Consider the following 18,302-nt stretch of genomic DNA (forward strand, 5'->3'; position numbering starts at 1 on the left):
TGCATCTAAAAATACTCCCAGCATGGGACTTCCCGGCGTCCAGTGGTTAGGACTCCGTGCTTCCACTGCATGGGGCATGGGCTCGATCCCTGGTCGGGGAACTAAGATCCCACATGCTGCACGGCACGGCCAAAATTTTTTTTAAAAGTACTCTCAACAGTTTCTGACTCTTGTGTAAACTCTAGACCCAGAAGGAATGAAGACTTTATTTTACTACTGTAAGCATATGAAGTGGCGCTCCTGAGTCGGGCTTAGGGCTAAGGGCCTTACCACCTGATTCAGTTCCTCCAAGAGGCAGGTAGCGTCAACAGCCTCGTTTTCCGGATGAGTAACTAAGGCTTTGGATTGAGTAACAAGTTTGTAAGTGGCAGTCGGGTACCAAACTGGGGCTGACTGTGTCCATCCACTCAGCCCTCACCCTGGCTCCCTCCCTGTGGTGGAATTCAGCGTGGTGAGCCTTTCAGTCTGTTCTCCTATCGCCCGTCTAGGGAGCAGCATTAAAAATATGCAAATGAAAGTGTCGGGCAGACATCCTGCCCAGAACCCATATGTTGTGGCCTGGAGAGCCCCAACTGTCCAGGGGGAACCTTGGAAGCTGGAACTGACCTCAAGGTCCAGACGCTTCTACCTGCGTTTATCTAATCAAACTGGGATGTGCTACCGTCTTCCCGCACCTTTTACCTCTGTTCTGCCTGCACATCGGTAGCCTGACTCACCCTCAGATTCAGCACCTACTTCTCTCCCATTTGGCTTGACACCCTGCAAAACCAGCCCACCCTTCTGCCAAGCCTGGCTGGCTCCTCTTCATCCGGCTGGGACCCTCCACTCTATGCCCCATGCCCACCCCAGCGAAGGGCTGGACTCCCACGGCCACAGTGCCCCGTGCGGAGAGGCTAGACTTCTGTCTCTTTCAATTTTTACAAGCTGAATGGTTGACTGAAAATGCCACCAATTAAAACGAACTTCCCCCTGGTTTATGAACTCGAAACAGACAGGGGGAAGCCTGCTGCCGCTTACATTCAGCCACATCCTAAAATTAAAATTATTAACAGCGAAAAGACTATTGAAATGGTTCCTATTTTGTTCTTACCAATACTGGAGGGGATCAAGTTCTACTCAGAAGGAGGAACGCTATGAGAATCGGGGCTGGTCCATTTTCAGCGCAAAACAAATAAGCCTTGGTCTGCTTCTCTGTGATACTTTGAGCTCTTATTCTACGTGCGAAAGGGCCCTGAACTGGAGCCCGCTTTTGGTGTTCTTGTGTCTGTGGCCTGATCTGTGCTCCCTTCCCCTTTCAGGCCCTGCCACTGTCCTTCTGGGGCACATAAACCGCCTTCCCTGCAAGCCTTCCTGGCATCAGCAAAGATCTGGGGACAAACACGGGACTTTGGAAACATCTCCACAGTGACCCCTCACCCCCACCCCTGCCTCTAGGGACCAACAGTCCCAGAGATGAGCTGGGTCTGTCTTGTCCCTTCACATCTCCCTCCATGTGAAGGTGGGGGACCCAGGGCTGGTTACCATGGCAGCAGACCAAGCAGCCTGAGCAAAAACTACCACGGAAAGTGCTCCAGAAACGGAAGCATGCTGGACTTCCATGAAATCGCACCCGAGAGAGAAAGGGGGCCGAGAGCACACAAATGAAGTGATGCCCGAACCCAGCTCTTGGGGCCACAGGCCCAACGTGTTCTCCTTTAAGTCACCACACACCCTCAGGTGGCCAGACAGGGGACCTGGAACCTCCGTGAAGTGGCTGAGATCCGGACGAATATCAGATACACAACCAGCTTGAAGCACCTTTGGGTTCCCTGTTTCTTGGGATGAAGCCCTTTCTGCTGCTCGGATGCCGCCTCCCCCTTCCTGATGACGCTCAGGTAAAGGAATCTGGCGGTCCAGGCCCCTCACCATAGATTATCCACATGCAGGCGCAAGCTCTGCTTCCCAGCCTGAGCTTGAGAGAGAGAGAATTCCGCACACCACTATCTTCTCTCTCTCCTGCTTGGCATCGCCAGGAGCTGCAAAGCTGACTTACACCGCTTGAATAATTGTCTTTTAATGGCGCAATTTTCCTCACTTGTAAAACCGGGCACTGTGATCCTGACTCAGAGGCATCTGCCTCTGCTGGGCACACACGCCTCATGCCAGGCCCTGGGCTGTGGAACCATATCTGTCAGTCTTGTCCACGTGTGGCTCAGGCTGGCCGATGACATCCGGGGCGGAGAGAGGCAAACGTGCCCCCAGCCTGGGCCAGCCTCTGAGGGCACACACGTGTGCGCCTGGTCCCTGGCCACTTCTCCCTCTCCGGCCCCTTGTGCCTTGTCAGGATGTGTGAGTCTGGATCGTAGATGCCAGGGGACTGAGTGGAGCCCAAGGCTTCCAGGAACCCCAGCGCCTCAGATTTTCTATGGCCTTTACAAAACGGCCTCTGCCCAAGTCCAGCATATCCTACAGCCTCGCTCGCATCCCCCTTTTACTCATCACCCGGGGTTTACTGAGCATTTACTCTGTGCTGGTGCCCCTCTAGGCACTAGGTTTGCCGCAGTGAACAACTCCTCCAAGGTTCTGATCTCACGAGAAGGTTCACACACTGGACTCGGTACACACCGTTCTGCAGAAACACACACAGAATCCCTATCTCCTTCCACACATTAATAAAATATTCATACCAGCTAGTAGGCAGTGGCTCTCTCTCTCTCTCTCATGTCATTCTAGAATCTCTACGCGTTCTGTGGCTTAACAGTCCCTGCTAAGAGTTCAGGGTTGGACCTTTGTCTCCAGCGAACAGTAGAGATGGGGGATGTGGGCAGAGGCAGGGGGGCAAACAGGTTTCCCAAAGGTGAGAGCCCTTCTGTCTGGGTTTCCCAAAGCCCCTAGGGGAGACAGCTGTGGGGAGGGCCCAAGGTGGCTGGCAGTAACAGGCAATGAGCCCAACTGCCCCCAGCTGATGGGTCTGAGTCGCCTGACGGAGCACTTATGTCAGGAGAAGCACCATTTCCTTCCGCAGGATATGCATGGGTACACTCCAGCACCTCTGCCAATCACAGTGGGTCAGAGGCATTTTTTTTGTCTTTCTGCCACATCAGAGGGGAGACATGGGTGGTGGATGGAGAACTCAGATTTTCCCTTTGTTTATCCCTTCCGTCGGCGCCAACACAGAGCCCCCATCTCAGGAGGAAAGCCAGAGGCAGATAGAAAAACATAAATTACTAAGCCACAAAGAGGAGGAGAGGGAAGGAGAAAATATGGGCGAGGAGAACACGCCCCTTATGTTTTCTGTTGCTCCAAACTGAAGGGCTGTGCGCCCAGATGGAAAAGCCACTCGCATCTTAAAGACTAGGTTCCCGCCCTCCCCCCCACCCCCGCCACCTCCCCACCCCGACTTGAAGGAAGAAAGCCGATGTGGGTTCCTCACTTCCCAGGGTGCCAGCTGCCTGGGTAGAGCAGGTGCACCCTTAAAACAGGTGGATTTTCTTAACAAGCTGCAAGACAACACGATCTTTCTTCTGAACGGTGGATACAAGCCTTTGCAAATACAGTTTCTAAGTAAGCATTCCATTACTGCAACTTGTTTACATGATTTATCGTCACAAGGCTGCCCCTACTGAACCAGACAGACTGAGGGCAGATGTGAAGGCGGCTCTCACATCCCGGGCTTGGAGGCATAGTTCTGCACCTGTAACCAAGTGCAGATGAGCCAGACCGAGCCGCTGCGGGGAAAACGATCATAATCCATGCTCTGAGGATGCTGTGTGGCTGTCCTTCAGCCAGCAGACATTCTCAGCCCTGCTCCCTACTCCAGCCTGCTAACTTGCCTCAGCTCCTCAGGAGGTTCCTCTTTGGTTTCGATTTCTGTGCTGCTTTTCATAAAATCAGCAAAATTGTTGAGCTGTGTACTAGTATCTGGAGTGGCCAAGACGAAAAGACGCAGGAATTAAATGTTGCAAAGGTAGGGGCCGCCCACGCGCAAAGTGACAACAACCTGCCTGCAGGTCTGCCCCTTCCGTGAAATCTTTCAATCAGAGCTTCTTTCCCATCTGAGAGCTGGTTTGAGATCATGTACCACCTCTTGCTTTGGGATGCAGCAAGAAGTAGGAAAAATAATGACAGCTTAGGGAATCCAGCTACCAGGGGAAGCTAAGCATAAAAAGGTGTGGGTGGGGGGCACATTAATAAACAATGAAGGCATTAGTAGAAACGAAAATATCTGACTGTATCAAGTGCTGGTGAAGGTATGGACACACAGGGCCTTTCGTGCACCTTTGATAGGAAGAGCAGTTTGAAAGTTAAGCATTATCTCATCAAGCTAAGCACTCCAGACAGGCAGGAAATAGTCTCGCTCCACACACGACACGAGGCGGGTAAAGGATGAGGACGGTAGCATTGTTCAAACAGCAAAACCTGCCATCGGCGCAACGCGCATGTGCTGGAGGCGGGAGGAATAAACTGAGGGAGAATCACAATAGGAGCGACGCCCCGCAACACACCAGAATGTGGATGAACCGTGGCAGTGAATGTTTACATGGAAAAAGTAAGTCAAAGAGCAGGTACACGAGATCCTTTCTACGAGTAAAACACTGAAATAAAAATACATACATCTTTAGGATACATGTAGAGAAGATACAACTCTGAAAATGTTTAGCAAAATAACGAGGACAGGATTCAGGATGGTGGTGAGTGCAGACGGGCAGGATGAGCGAGACACATGGCTGGATGCAAGCTGTTGCCAGCTCTTACCTTTGCTTTGAAAGGTGTTATATAGGGGCTCATTGCTATTAAAGATGGTAAATGATAGTGATGATGATGATAGATGATAGATAGACAGAGGTTAGACAGATGCCAGATAGATAGACTGATTGATGATAAATAGATAGACACCATCTATGCACCAATGATGAGAGAATTTTCTGGAAACAGATCTTCCACACTCTCTATAACAGAGATGCCGTTATATTTTTTTTCCTTCTCCCCAGCCACAAAAGATAATCTGAATTGGTCATCCTCTCTCGCAGTTAGTCTGCCTTGTACTCGTGGTGGCCAATGCAATCTGGGCAAAAACAAAGTGCACTCTTGTAGGCGGGCCTGGCAAGCCGGCTGCACGATCTTCTATCTGCTCTCCCTCCTGAGGGTTGGATGCTCGTGCTTTCGTCCATTGGAAGCCACGTGTTAAAGAAGTGAAACTTCTGAAAGCCTGGGATCCTGAGTGATCACATGGAGTGCAGCCTCACGGCCCTAACCCCTGGTGCCCACTGGACGTTATGTGATCGACAAATACACTTCTGATGTGCTAAGTCACTACAACCCCAGGGTTTACCTAGCAGGACCTTAGCGAACTCAACTCAAACACAAGCACCATGACATGGCTGGAAAACAGTTACCCAGAAGCATACTTTTTACCAGTTCAACCTCTTACATGCTTTTGAGGGAGCTGAAAAAAGCCAGACTTTCAAGGGTCTTAAACCTGAGAGATTCGACTCTACGTTGTCCCTTGTGCACTCTGGGTGACGGCATTAAGCAGCCCAGGTGTCCCCGAGAATGCTTATTCGGGCCGGTACCAATCACTTCCTCATTTGAAGAGATGTGGTGCTTTTATGCCATCTAAAACTCAAGCAATTTATGGAAAAGTACCACATCATCTGAGGACAAAGCCTATGTACTGGTACATTGACTAGAAGGGCCTTTTCGTGTATTTTAACTAGGAGCCCTTTTCAAATACCAGTGGCACCTTCTAGGAAGGCCACTCTCTTTCTGTCCGCTTTGAGTGCATTCACCCTCCTCGTGCCCGGCATGCTGGCGCTGGTGTCTTGTGCGATCTGCTTTGCTGTCTTGTGAGGGGGGAGAACCGAGCAGATGGCCATGGCCACAGGGATGCCAGGTAATGAGGAAGTGCCTCACGTCAGAGTGCCGGGGCCTTGTCACCTTGCCAGAAACGACAGCTTGGCCGTCTGGCATCAGCCCTGATGTTGGGAAGCAGCTCCCATCTCATCACTCCAGGTCCAAATGTAGTTGCACTTTCAAATTCTTGCCCTGAATCAGTGCTTCTTGCCTTTTCAGCTGAGTTGAGCTGGGGTTGGGCAGCTTCCAGAAAATGAAACTATATTAAATATAGATTCATCACCTGGCGGAGCAGTTTGTGGCTTTGGGGAAAAGAGGGGCGTATCAACCATGGGCGGAGGGACGCCCTTCCAAGGCCATGTCCCCTCCCCTCCCCCAGGCATCACTGTAGTCGTACCCCTGCCCCAAGCCTGGCAGTGAACTGTCAGCCCCTCCACCTCTCCTGCTCACCTACCCAGACCGGATTGACCTTAAATCAGTGCCCCTACCCAGCCTCCCTCCTACCCACCTTCCCCATCTCCTGGGAGGAAGGTAGGGCTGCCCAGTGGCAGAGCACATCAGCGTCTGGATGGGCTGCAAGGAAACAGGGCAGTGTGAACACTGGGCTGCCGAAGTCAAGGGGCATGGGACTCGCCGCCCGGAACTGAGGGGACTGGAGATGGGATAAGACCACACCCCACGGTGGAGACAGGAATAAGGAAATCGCAGCCCTAGAAAGGACCTTGGGGACCACTTGCCCTCTTCTCCACACTCAGAAAGAACACAGAAGACACGCAGGAAGATGATGCGACTTACCCCCAGGTGACGCCTGGGAGCAAACACAAACTGGGGATCCCTACCCTCGTACAATAGCATCCTTTTCCTACATCTCCCCGCCCGTCCAGAATGTTCACTGCTTTCCTTTTAGGAAGCATTCTGGGCAAAGAGGAACCAAAGCCACCCTTTTAAATTAGGAGGGAGAACCAGACACTTGCGGGACCTGGCGAATCAGGGATGCCCAACAAAGACCACCTTCTGGGTCGGCCTCTGGGAGGTGGGTGAGAGGGGCTGCAAGGAGGGGAGGGGCATTGGGTTGGGGGCCTCGCCTCCCCCGCCAGGCTCTCAGACTGTGGTGACTGATCCTTTGGTCAGGAGTGAGAACGTCCTGCGCAGGGACCTGTGAGGCGTGCAGATGTCAGGTCGGAGAGGGAAGCAGATTTAAGGACCGATTTCACCTACGCCCGCCGCGCATTCACATCGCGAGCAGCAATTCTGATTTCTCCCCACCCAGAACAATAGGCCGTCCTCCCAAGTCGATGGGCCATGACGTGCTTCCTGACCGGGTGATCTGGACCCACACTGAAAGAAGTACTTGGAGCTTCCCGGGGTGGACAGGGAGACGAGAGGTCCAGATGCCCTTTTAGGGAAGACCTGGCCCCAACTGCTGGCAGTGGGGTTGGCTTTGGGGCTCAGCTGTCTGCCCTTCGGGAATGGCTTCTGCTGCAGTCACCCCGTCCAATGTCACACTCCCAGCCAGGGTGGCCCACACCCAGCCGCTGATGGACGCAGGGTGAAAAGACCAGCCACTGAGGCTTAGGATGGAACAAGTCGCACACACAGTCTCAACCTGGACCCTCTTTCGCAGGTGGAGAGGCTGTGGCATCCGCTTCCCGACCCTGCCTCTGCCCCTCCCTTCCACGATGTCCATCCCAGGTGCCACTTCTGGTAAACATTCCAAGCACTAAACCCTGCAGGGTCTACCTCCTGGCAAACCCATACATTGACCTTGCTTCTCTCCCCAGGAGGCAAACCTCACACCGTAGCCCCACTGTGGACCCCACCTCATCAGAAATTCAGAGACCTGATCAGTTCCCGAAGCCCTAGAACTCCTCTGGGAGCCCAGCAAGTCATCCTCAGAGTAAACTTCAGGCAACCCGAGGCAAGAATTGTCTCTGGTAATGCTGTGTCCTGAGATTGGCTCAGGACTACTTAATAATATGCAAAACAGAGAAATATGCCAGAGCTGAATCCCATTCCCCAGCCCTTTGATCTATGGTCTCCATTGTGGTTACAGTTATTATCGCACCATCTGACATGAACTGATGCTTCTAAGTTCCATAATGTCAAATAACTCATATTTCAGTAACACTGCCTACCCACGGCTAAATATATTGTTTCTTCCCACACAGCTATTCTTAATGAGATATTTCAAGCCACCTGGCACCCGGGGGAGATCCCTGGCTCATCTTCAATGGCGCCCTATGAAATGGGAACTGTATACAATAGAACCCATTGGATGCTGGTGTCACGGGGCAGGAAGAGACTGCATGGGTTCTTTTGTCCTACAGTAAGAGATGTGCCTTGGAGATGTCATTAGACCCACAGTCAGTGTGACCTTCGGGTAAAACATCGTACAACACACCAGAAGAGGTGCCGGCCCCTGCTACTGATTGGTTCTCCTCCAGGACCTTAGCTGCTCTTACAGTCTCTGATGAGACCCGGTTTGAAACCTGAACAACCGTTAACTCCCACTGAAATGTAAATGCATTCAGGGAGCAGACGAGGCTCCTAACTGCTGCTCTAGCCAACAAATCCCAGCCATCCCAAAGGCTTGCCATGCATCACAATGTGCCCTGCACGCTCGTCCCCCCATTTTGCTAGCCTGTGTTCTCACCTTTCCATCACCCCACTGATCCAGGTGTTCAGGCGTCACCTCCCTGGGACGTGGTTCCTCTTCTTCTCACCCAAGCTGGGTTAGGGACCCTTTTCTAGGTCCTCCCAGCTCCCGGTGTACACATACACATAACAGATATAATATATGCTGCACCCCTGGTGTGCTGTGCTCCCCCACAGACTGGAAGCCGTTCTAAGCACGTCAGCTAGGGTTGCAACAGCAAAACTAAAATGCACTGGTGTGGCCATCTGTGTCTAAAGAGAACTTGTTGTTTCTATTCTTTGAGTGTTATCCTGAAAATTACTAAGCAGAGCCCAGAGGATGGTCCCAAAGAAAACAACTCCAAGAGCATCCCTGGGACATCCCTGGGCTGCCCTGGGCAGGTCTTCTCCAGGGAGACCCAGGCAGCCCACCTACCAGTGCAGACGTGTCAGTTTCTCAGAGCCCGCAAAGGGGCTCCACCCCCTAACTAGAAAACAAGGCCTGTGTGATCTGGTCTGGGAGGAGCGGTGAGTATAGCCTCCCCTCCCCCACAGTAAGCTCCCCTCCCCCTCCCTCACCTCCCAGCTGCACACTGGGTCTCTGCTGGAACAAGAGATAACACTACAGAGGAATAAATGTCCCTTCATGCACTGCAACATCCCAGGAGGACCAAGTGAGTTCACCAACTCTGCCTCTGCCCAGGCAGGGCAACTCTGTTCTGAGCCACACCCTCCCATGGCCTGGATTTAGCCTCATCCACTGTTCAGACCACATCTGTGGGACATCTGGGAAAATGATACTAGATACTCGCCATCATAGTCAATGCTAACTGACTGTTATAGGTTGAATCATGTCTCTAAAGAAGGTATGTTGAATTCCTAATTCCCAGGACTTGGGAATGTGACCTTATTTGGAAATAAGGTCTTTGCAGATGTAATGAAGTTAAGATGAGGTCATATAGAATCAGGGTGGGCCCCGAATAGCCAAAGCAATATTGAGAAAGAAAAACGGAGCTGGAGGAATCAGGCTCCTGGACTTCAGACTATACTACAAAGCTACAGGAATCAAGACAGTATGGTACTGGCACAAAAACAGAAATATAGATCAATGGAACAGGATAGAAAGCCCAGAGATAAACCCACACACATATGGTCACCTTATCTTTGATAAAGGAGGCAAGGATATACAATGGAGAAAAGACAGCCTCTTCATTAAGTGGTGCTGGGAAAACTGGACAGCTACATGTAAAAGAATGAAATTTGAACACTCCCTAACACCATACACAAATATAAACTCAAAATGGATTAAAGACATAAATGTAAGGCCAGACACTATAAAACTCTTAGAGGAAAACATAGGCAGAACACTCTATAACATAAATCACAGCAAGATCCTTTTTGACCCACCTCTAAGAGAAATGGAAATAAAAAGAAAAATAAAGAAATGGGACCTAATGAAACTTAAAAGCTTTTGCACAGCAAAGGAAACCATAAATAAGACTAAAAGACAACCCTCAGAATGGGAGAAAATATTTGCAAACGAAGCAACTGACAAAGGATTAATCTCCAAAATATACAAACAGCTCATGCAGCTCAATATCAAAAAAACAAACAACCCAATCCAAAAATGGGCAGAAGACCTAAACAGACATTTCTCCAAAGAAGATATACAGACAGCCACCAAACACATGAAAGGATGCTCAACATCGCTAATCATTAGAGAAATGCAAATCAAAACTACAATGAGGTATCACCTCACACGGGTCAGAATGGTCATCATCAAAAAATCTACAAACAGGCGTCTTCCCTGGTGGCGCAGTGGTTGAGAGTACGCCTGCCGATGCAGGGGACACGGGTTCGTCCCCGGTCCCAGAGGATCCCACATGCCGTGGAGCGGCTGGGACCATGAGCCATAGCCGCTGAGCCTGCGCGTCCAGAGCCTGTGCTCCACAGTGGGAGAGGCCACAGCAGTGAGAGGCCCGTGTGCCGCAAAAAAAAAAAAAAAAAAAAAAAAAAAAATTTACAAACAGTAAATGCTGGAGAGGGTGTGGAGAAAAGGGAATCCTCTTGCACTGTTGGTGGGAATGTAAATTGATATAGCCACTATGGAGAACAGTATGGAGGTTCCATAAAAAACTAAAAATAGAACTACCATACCACCCAGCAATCCCACTCCTGGGCATATACCCCGAGAAAACCATAATTCAAAAAGAGTCATGAGAGTGATGTGAGGTGAGAACTCCACCAACCCTAAAAGGTCTCTCCCCTAGAATCTCCAGAAAGGAACACAGCCCCGCTAGTACCTTGGATTTAGCCCAGGAAAAGTCCAAGCTACAGAAAGATCAGTTAGAGAATGGAGAGGAAGATGGCGGAAGAGTAAGACGCGGAGATCACCTCCCTCCCCACAGATACACCAGAAATACATCTACACGTGGAACAACTCCTACAGAACACCTACTGAAGGCTGGCAGAGGACCTCAGACCTCCCAAAAGGCAAGAAACTCCCCACGTACCTGGGTAGGGCAAAAGAAAAAAAGAAAAAACAGAGACAAAAGAATAGGGACGGCACCTGCACCAGTGGGAGGGATCTGTGAAGAAGGAAAAGTTTCCACACACTAGGAAGCCCCTTCGCGGGCGGAGACTGCGGGAGGCGGAGGGGGGAGCTTCGATGCCGCGGAGGAGTGCACAGCAGCGGGTGCGGAGGGCAAAGCGGGGAGATTCCCGCACAGAGGATTGGTGCCGACCGGCACTCACCAGCCCGAGAGGCTTGTCTGCTCACCCGCCGGGGCGGGCGGGGCTGCGAGCTGAGGCTCGGGTTTCGGTTTCGGACGGAGCGCAGGGAGAGGACTGGGGTTGGCGGCTTGAACGTAGCCTGACGGGGTTAGTTCACCACTGCTAGCCGGGAGGGAGTCCGGGGAAAAGTCTGCATCTGCCGAAGAGGCAAGAGACTTTTTCTTCCCTCTTTGTTTCCTGGTGCGTGAGGAGAGGGGATTAAGAACGCTGCTTAAAGGAACTCCAGAGACGGGCGCGAGCCGCGGCTAAAAGCGCGGACCCCAGAGACGGGCGGGAGACGCTAAGGCTGCTGCTGCCGCCACTAAGGGGCCTGTGTGCGAGCACAGGTCACTCTCCACACCCCTCTTCCGCGGAGCCTGTGCAGCCCGCCACTGCCGGGTTCCCGGGATCCAGGGACAACTTCCCCGGGAGAACGCACGGTGGGCCTCAGGCTGGTGCAAAGTCACGTCGGCCTTTGCCGCCGCAGGCCCGCCCCGCACTCCGTGCCCCTCCCTCCCCGCCGGCCTGAGTGCGCCAGAGCCCCCGAATCAGCGGCTCCTTTAACCCCGTCCTGTCTGAGCAAAAAACAGACGCCCTCCAGCGACCTACACGCAGAGGCAGGGCCAAATCCAAAGCTGAGCCCCGGTGAGCTGTGAGAACAAAGAAGAGGAAGGGAAATCTCTCCCAGCAGCCTCAGAAGCAGCGGATTAAAGCTCCACAATCAACTTGATGTACCCTGCATCTGTGGAATACCTGAATAGACAACCAATCATCCCAAATTAAGGAAGTGGACTTTAGGAGCAAGATCTATGATTTTTTTCCCTATTCCTCTTTTTGTGAGTGTGTATGTGTATGCTTCTGTGTGAGATCTTGTCTGTATAGTCTTGCTTCCACCATTTGTCCTAGGGTTCTATCCGTCCATGGTTTTTTTAAAAAATTTTTTCTTAATAATTAATTTTAATAACGTTATTATACTTTGCCTTCGTTCTTTCTTTCTTTCTTTCCTTCCTTCCTTCCCTCCTTTAGACAACGAATCATCCCAAATTGAGGAGGTGGTCTCTGAGAGCAAGATTTATGATTTTTCCCCCTTTACCTCTTTTAGTGAGGGTGTATGTGTACGCTTCTGTGTAAGATTTTGTCTGTATAGCTTTGCTTCCAACATTTGTCCTAAGGTTCTATCCGTCCCTTTGTTTTTTCTAAATAAGAATTTTTTAATTCAATAACTTTATTATACTTTATTTTATTTTTACTGTATCTTCTTTCTTTCTGTTTTTTTTCCTTCTTTCCCTCCTTCCTTCCTCTCTCCCTCTCTCCCTCCTTTCTTTCCTTCTTGCCTTCTTTCCTTCTTTCCTTCTTTCTTTCTTTCTTTCTTTCTTCTTTCCTTCCTTCCTTCCCTCCTTTCCTTCTTTCTTTCCTCATACTTATACTAATTCTCTCTACTTTTTCTCCCTTTTATTCTGAGCTGTGTGGATGAAAGGCTCTTGGTGCTCCAGCTAGGAGTCAGGGCTCTGCCTCTGAGGTAGGAGAGCCAACTTCAGGACACTGGTCAACAAGAGACCTCCCAGCTCCACATAATATCAAACGGCGAAAATCTCCCAGAGACCTCCATCTTAACACCAGCACCCAGCTTCACTCAACGACCAGCAAGCCACAGTGCTGGACACCCTATGCCAAACAACTAGCAAAACAGGAACACAACACCACCCATTAGCAGAGAGGCTGCCTAAAATCATAATAAGGCCACAGACACCCCAAAACACACCACCAGACGTGAACCTGCCCACTAGAGAGACAAGATCCAGCCTCATCCACCACAACACAGGCACTAGTCCCCTCCACCAGGAAGCCTACACAACCCACTGAACCAACCTTAGCCACTGGAGACAGACATCAAAAACAGCGGGAACTACGAACCTGCAGTCTGCAAAAAGGAGACCCCAAACACAGTAAGATAAGCAAAATGAGAAGACAGAAAAACACACAGCAGATAAAGGAGCAAGATAAAAATGCACCAGACCTAACAAATGAAGGGGAAATAGGCAGCCTACCTGAAAAAGAATTCAGAATAATGATAGTAAAGATCCGAAATCTTGGAAATAGAATGAACAAAATGCAAGAAACAGTTAACAAGGACCTAGAAGAACTAAAGATGAAACAAGCAATGATGAACAACACAATAAATGAAATTAAAAGTACTCTAGATGGGATCAATAGCAGAATAACTGAGGCAGAAGAACGGATAAGTGACCTGGAAGATAAAAGAGTGGAAATAAGTACTGCAGAGCAGAATAAAGAAAAAAGAATGAAAAGAACTGAGGACAGTCTCAGAGACCTCTGGGACAACATTAAACACACCAACATTCGAATTATAGGGGTCCCAGAAGAAGAAGAGAAAAAGAAAGGGACTGAGAAGATATTTGAAGAGATTATAGTTGAAAACTTCCCTAATATGGGAAAGGAAATAGTTAATCAAGTCCAGGAAGCACAGAGAGTCCCATACAGGATAAATCCAAGGAGAAATACGCCAAGACACATATTAATCAAACTGTCAAAAATTAAATACAAAGAAACATATTAAAAGCAGCAAGGGAAAAACAACAAATAACACACAAGGGAATCCCCATAAGGTTAACAGCTGATCTCTCAGCAGAAACCCTACAAGCCAGAAGGGAGTGGCAGGACATACTGAAAGTGATGAAGGAGAAAAACCTGCAGCCAAGACTACTCTACCCAGCAAGGATCTCATTCAGATTTGATGGAGAAATTAAAACCTTTACAGACAAGCAAAAGCTGAGAGAGTTCAGCACCACCAAACCAGCTTTACAACAAATGCTAAAGGAACTTCTCTAGACAAGAAACACAAGAGAAGGAAAAGACCTACAATAACGAACCCAAAACAATTTAGAAAATGGGAAAAGGAACATACATATCGATAATTACTTTAAATGTAAATGGACTAAATGCTCCCACCAAAAGACACAGATTGGCTGAATGGATACAAAAACAAGACCCTTATATATGCTGTCTACAAGAGACCCACTTCAGACCTAGAGACACATACAGACTGAAAGTAAGGGGATGGAAAAAGATATTCCATGCAAATGGAAACCAAAAGAAAGCTGGAGTAGCAATTCTCATATCAGACAAAATAGACTTTAAAATAAGGACTATTAAAAGAGACAAAGAAGGACACTACATAATGATCAAGGGATCGATCCAAGAAGAAGATATAACAATTGTAAATATTTATGCACCCAACATAGGAGCACCTCAATATGTAAGGCAAATACTAACAGCCATAAAAGAGGAAATCGACAGTAACACATTCATAGTAGGGGACTTTAACACCCCACTTTCACCCATGGACAGATCATCCAAAATGAAAATAAATAAGGAAACACAAGCTTTAAATGATACATTAAACAAGATGGACTTAATTGATATTTATAGGACACTCCATCCAAAAACAACAGAATAGCCATTCTTCTCAAGTGCTCATGGAACATTCTCCAGGATAGATCATATCTTGGGTCACAAATCAAGCCTTGGTAAATTTAAGAAAATTGAAATTGTATCAAGTATCTTTTCTGACCACAACGCCAAGAGACTAGATATCAATTACAGGAAAAGATGTGTAAAAAATACAAACACATGGAGGCTAAACAATACACTACTTAATAATGAAGTGATCACTGAGGAAATTAAAAAATACCTAGAAACAAATGACAATGGAGACACAACGACCCAAAACCTATGGGATGCAGCAAAAGCAGTTCTAAGGGGGAAGTTTATAGCAATACAAGCCCACCTTAAGAAGCAGGAAACATCTCGAATAAACAACCTAACCTTGCACCTCAAGCAATTAGAGAAAGAAGAGCAAAAAAACCCCAAAGCTAGCAGAAGGAAAGAAATCATAAAAATCAGATCAGAAATAAATGAAAAAGAAATGAAGGAAACAATAGCAAAGATCAATAAAACTAAAAGCTGGTTCTTTGAGAAGATAAACAAAATAGATAAACCATTAGCCAGACTCATCAAGAAAAAAAGGGAGAAGACTCAAATCAATAGAATTAGAAATGAAAAAGGAGAGGTAACAACTGACACTGCAGAAATAAAAAAGATCATGAGAGATTACTACAAGCAACTCTATGCCAATAAAATGGACAATCTGGAAGAAATGGACAAATTCTTAGAAAGGCACAACCTGCCAAGACTGAATCAGGAAGAAATAGAAAATATGAACAGACCAATCACAAGCACTGAAATTGAAACTGTGATTAAAAATCTTCCAGCAAAGAAAAGCCCAGGACCAGATGGCTTCACAGGCGAATTCCATCAAACATTTAGAGAAGAGCTAACACCTATCCTTCTCAAACTCTTCCAAAATATAGCAGAGGGAGGAACACTCCCAAATTCCTTCTACGAGGCCACCATCACCTTGATACCAAAACCAGACAAGGATGTCACAAAGAAAGAAAACTACAGGCCAGTATCACTGATGAACATAGATGCAAAAATCCTCAACAAAATACTAGCAAACAGAATCCAACAGCACATTAAAAGGATCATACACCATGATCAAGTGGGGTTTATTCCAGGAATGCAAGGATTCTTCAATATACGCAAATCTATCAATGTGATAAACCATATTAACAAATTGAAGGAGAAAAAACATGTGATCATGTCAATAGATGCAGAGAAAGCTTTTGACAAAATTCAACACCCATTTATGATAAAAACCCTGCAGAAAGTAGGCATAGAGGGAACTTTCCTCAACATAATAAAGGCCATATATGACAAGCCCACAGCAAACATCATCCTCAATGGTGAAAAACTGAAAGCATTTCCACTAAGATCAGGAACAAGACAAGGTTGCCCACTCTCACCACTCTTATTCAACATAGTTTTGGAAGTTTTAGCCACAGCAATCAGAGAAGAAAAGGAAATAAAAGGAATACAAATCGGAAAAGAAGAAGTAAAGCTGTCACTGTTTGCAGATGACATGATCCTATATATAGAGAATCCTAAAGATGCTACCAGAAAACTACTAGAGCTAATCAATGAATTTGGTAAAGTGGCAGGATACAAAATTAATGCACAGAAATCTCTGGCATTCCTATATACTAATGATGAAAAATCTGAAAGTGAAATCAAGAAAACACTCCCATTTACCATTGCAACAAAAAGAATGAAATATCTAGGAATAAACCTACCTAAGGAGACAAAAGACCTGTATGCAGAAAATTATAAGACACTGATGAAAGAAATTAAAGATGATACAAATAGATGGAGAGATATACCATGTTCTTGGATTGGAAGAATCAACATTGTGAAAATGACTCTACTACCCAAAGCAATCTATAGATTCAATGCAATCCCTATCAAACTACCAATGGCATTTTTCACAGAACTAGAACAAAAAATTTCGCAATTTATATGGAAACACAAAAGACCCCGAATAGCCAAAGCAATCTTGAGAACGAAAAACGGAGCTGGAGGAATCAGGCTCCCTGGCTTCAGACTATACTACAAAGCTACAGTAATCAAGACAGTATGGTACTGGCACAAAAACACAAAGATAGATCAATGGAACAGGATAGAAAGCCCAGAGATAAACCCACACACATATGGACACCTTATCTTTGATAAAGGAGGCAAGAGTATACAGTGGAGAAAAGACAGCCTCTTCAATAAGTGGTGCTGGGAAAACTGGACAGTTACATGTAAAAGAAAGAAATTAGAACACTCCCTAACACCATACACAAAAATAAGCTCAAAATGGATTAAAGACCTCAATGTAAGGCCAGAAACTATAAAACTCTTAGAGGAAAACATAGGCAGAACACTCTATGACATAAATCACAGCAAGATGCTTTCTGACCCACCTCCTAGAGTAATGGAAATAAAAACAAAAATAAACAAACGGGACCTAATGAAACTTCAAAGCTTCTGCACAGCAAAGGAAACCATAAACAAGACCAAAAGACAACCCTCAGAATGGGAGAAAATATTTGCAAATGAAGCAACTGACAAAGGATTAATCTCCAAAATTTACAAGCAGCTCATGCAGCTCAATAACAAAAAAACAGACAACCCAATCCAAAAATGGGTGGAAGACCTAAATAGACATTTCTCCAAAGAAGATATACAGACTGCCAACAAACACATGAAAGAATGCTCAACATCATTAATCATTAGAGAAATGCAAATCAAAACTACAATGAGGTATCACCTCACACGGGTCAGAATGGCCATCATCAAAAAATCTACAAACAATAAATGCTGGAGAGGGTGTGGAGAAAAGGGAACACTCTTGCACTGCTGGTGGGAATGTGAATTGTTTCAGCCACTATGGAGAACAGTATGGAGGTTCCTTAAAAAACTACAAATAGAACTACCATATGACCCAGCAATCCCACTACTGGGCATATACCCTGAGAAAACCAAAATTCAAAAAGAGTCATGTACCAAAATGTTCATTGAAGCTCTATTTACAATAGCCTGGAGATGGAAACAACCTAAGTGCCCATCATCGGATGAATGGATAAAGAAGATGTGGCACATATATACAATGGAATATTACTCAGCCATAAAAAGAAACGAAATTGAGCTATTTGTAATGAGGTGGATAGACCTAGAGTCTGTCATACAGAGTGAAGTAAGTCAGAAAGAAAAAGACAAATACCGTATGCTAACACATATATATGGAATTTAAGAAAAAAAAATGTCATGAAGAACCTAGGGGTAAGGCAGGAATAAAGACGCAGACCTCCTAGAGAACGGACTTGAGGTTATGGGGAGGGGGAAGGGTGAGCTGTGACAGGGCGAGAGAGAGTCATGGACATATACACACTAACAAACGTAGTAAGGTAGATAGCTAGTGGGAGGCAGCCGCATGGCACAGGGATATTGGCTCGGTGCTTTGTGACAGCCTGGAGGGGTGGGATAGGGAGGGTGGGAGGGAGGGAGACGCAAGAGGGAAGACATATGGGAACATATGTATATGTATAACTGATTCACTTTGTTATAAAGCAGAAACTAACACACCATTGTAAAGCAATTAT

At 47.1% G+C, this 18,302-nt stretch overlaps 1 protein-coding gene across 5 annotated transcripts in view; it reads right to left on the minus strand.

Moving 5' to 3' along the window:
- Positions 1-18,302, minus strand: part of ZMAT4 (zinc finger matrin-type 4) — a 343,860-nt gene that overhangs the window by 263,502 nt on the left and 62,056 nt on the right. For 4 of the 5 annotated variants that reach the window (XM_070044618.1, XM_060291502.1, XM_060291503.1 and 1 more), the window contains exon 1: positions 8,486-8,598. The exons of the other annotated variant lie outside the window; for it this stretch is intronic. In XM_070044618.1, the coding sequence (XP_069900719.1) occupies positions 8,486-8,493 (8 nt within the window). In that variant the 5' untranslated portion in view covers positions 8,494-8,598. Of the gene's footprint in view, positions 1-8,485; positions 8,599-18,302 lie in introns of those variants that run through there. 5 annotated transcript variants of the gene reach the window in all.

Source organism: Globicephala melas, chromosome 21 (assembly GCF_963455315.2).
Source record: "Globicephala melas chromosome 21, mGloMel1.2, whole genome shotgun sequence".
Classification (NCBI taxonomy): domain Eukaryota; kingdom Metazoa; phylum Chordata; class Mammalia; order Artiodactyla; family Delphinidae; genus Globicephala; species Globicephala melas.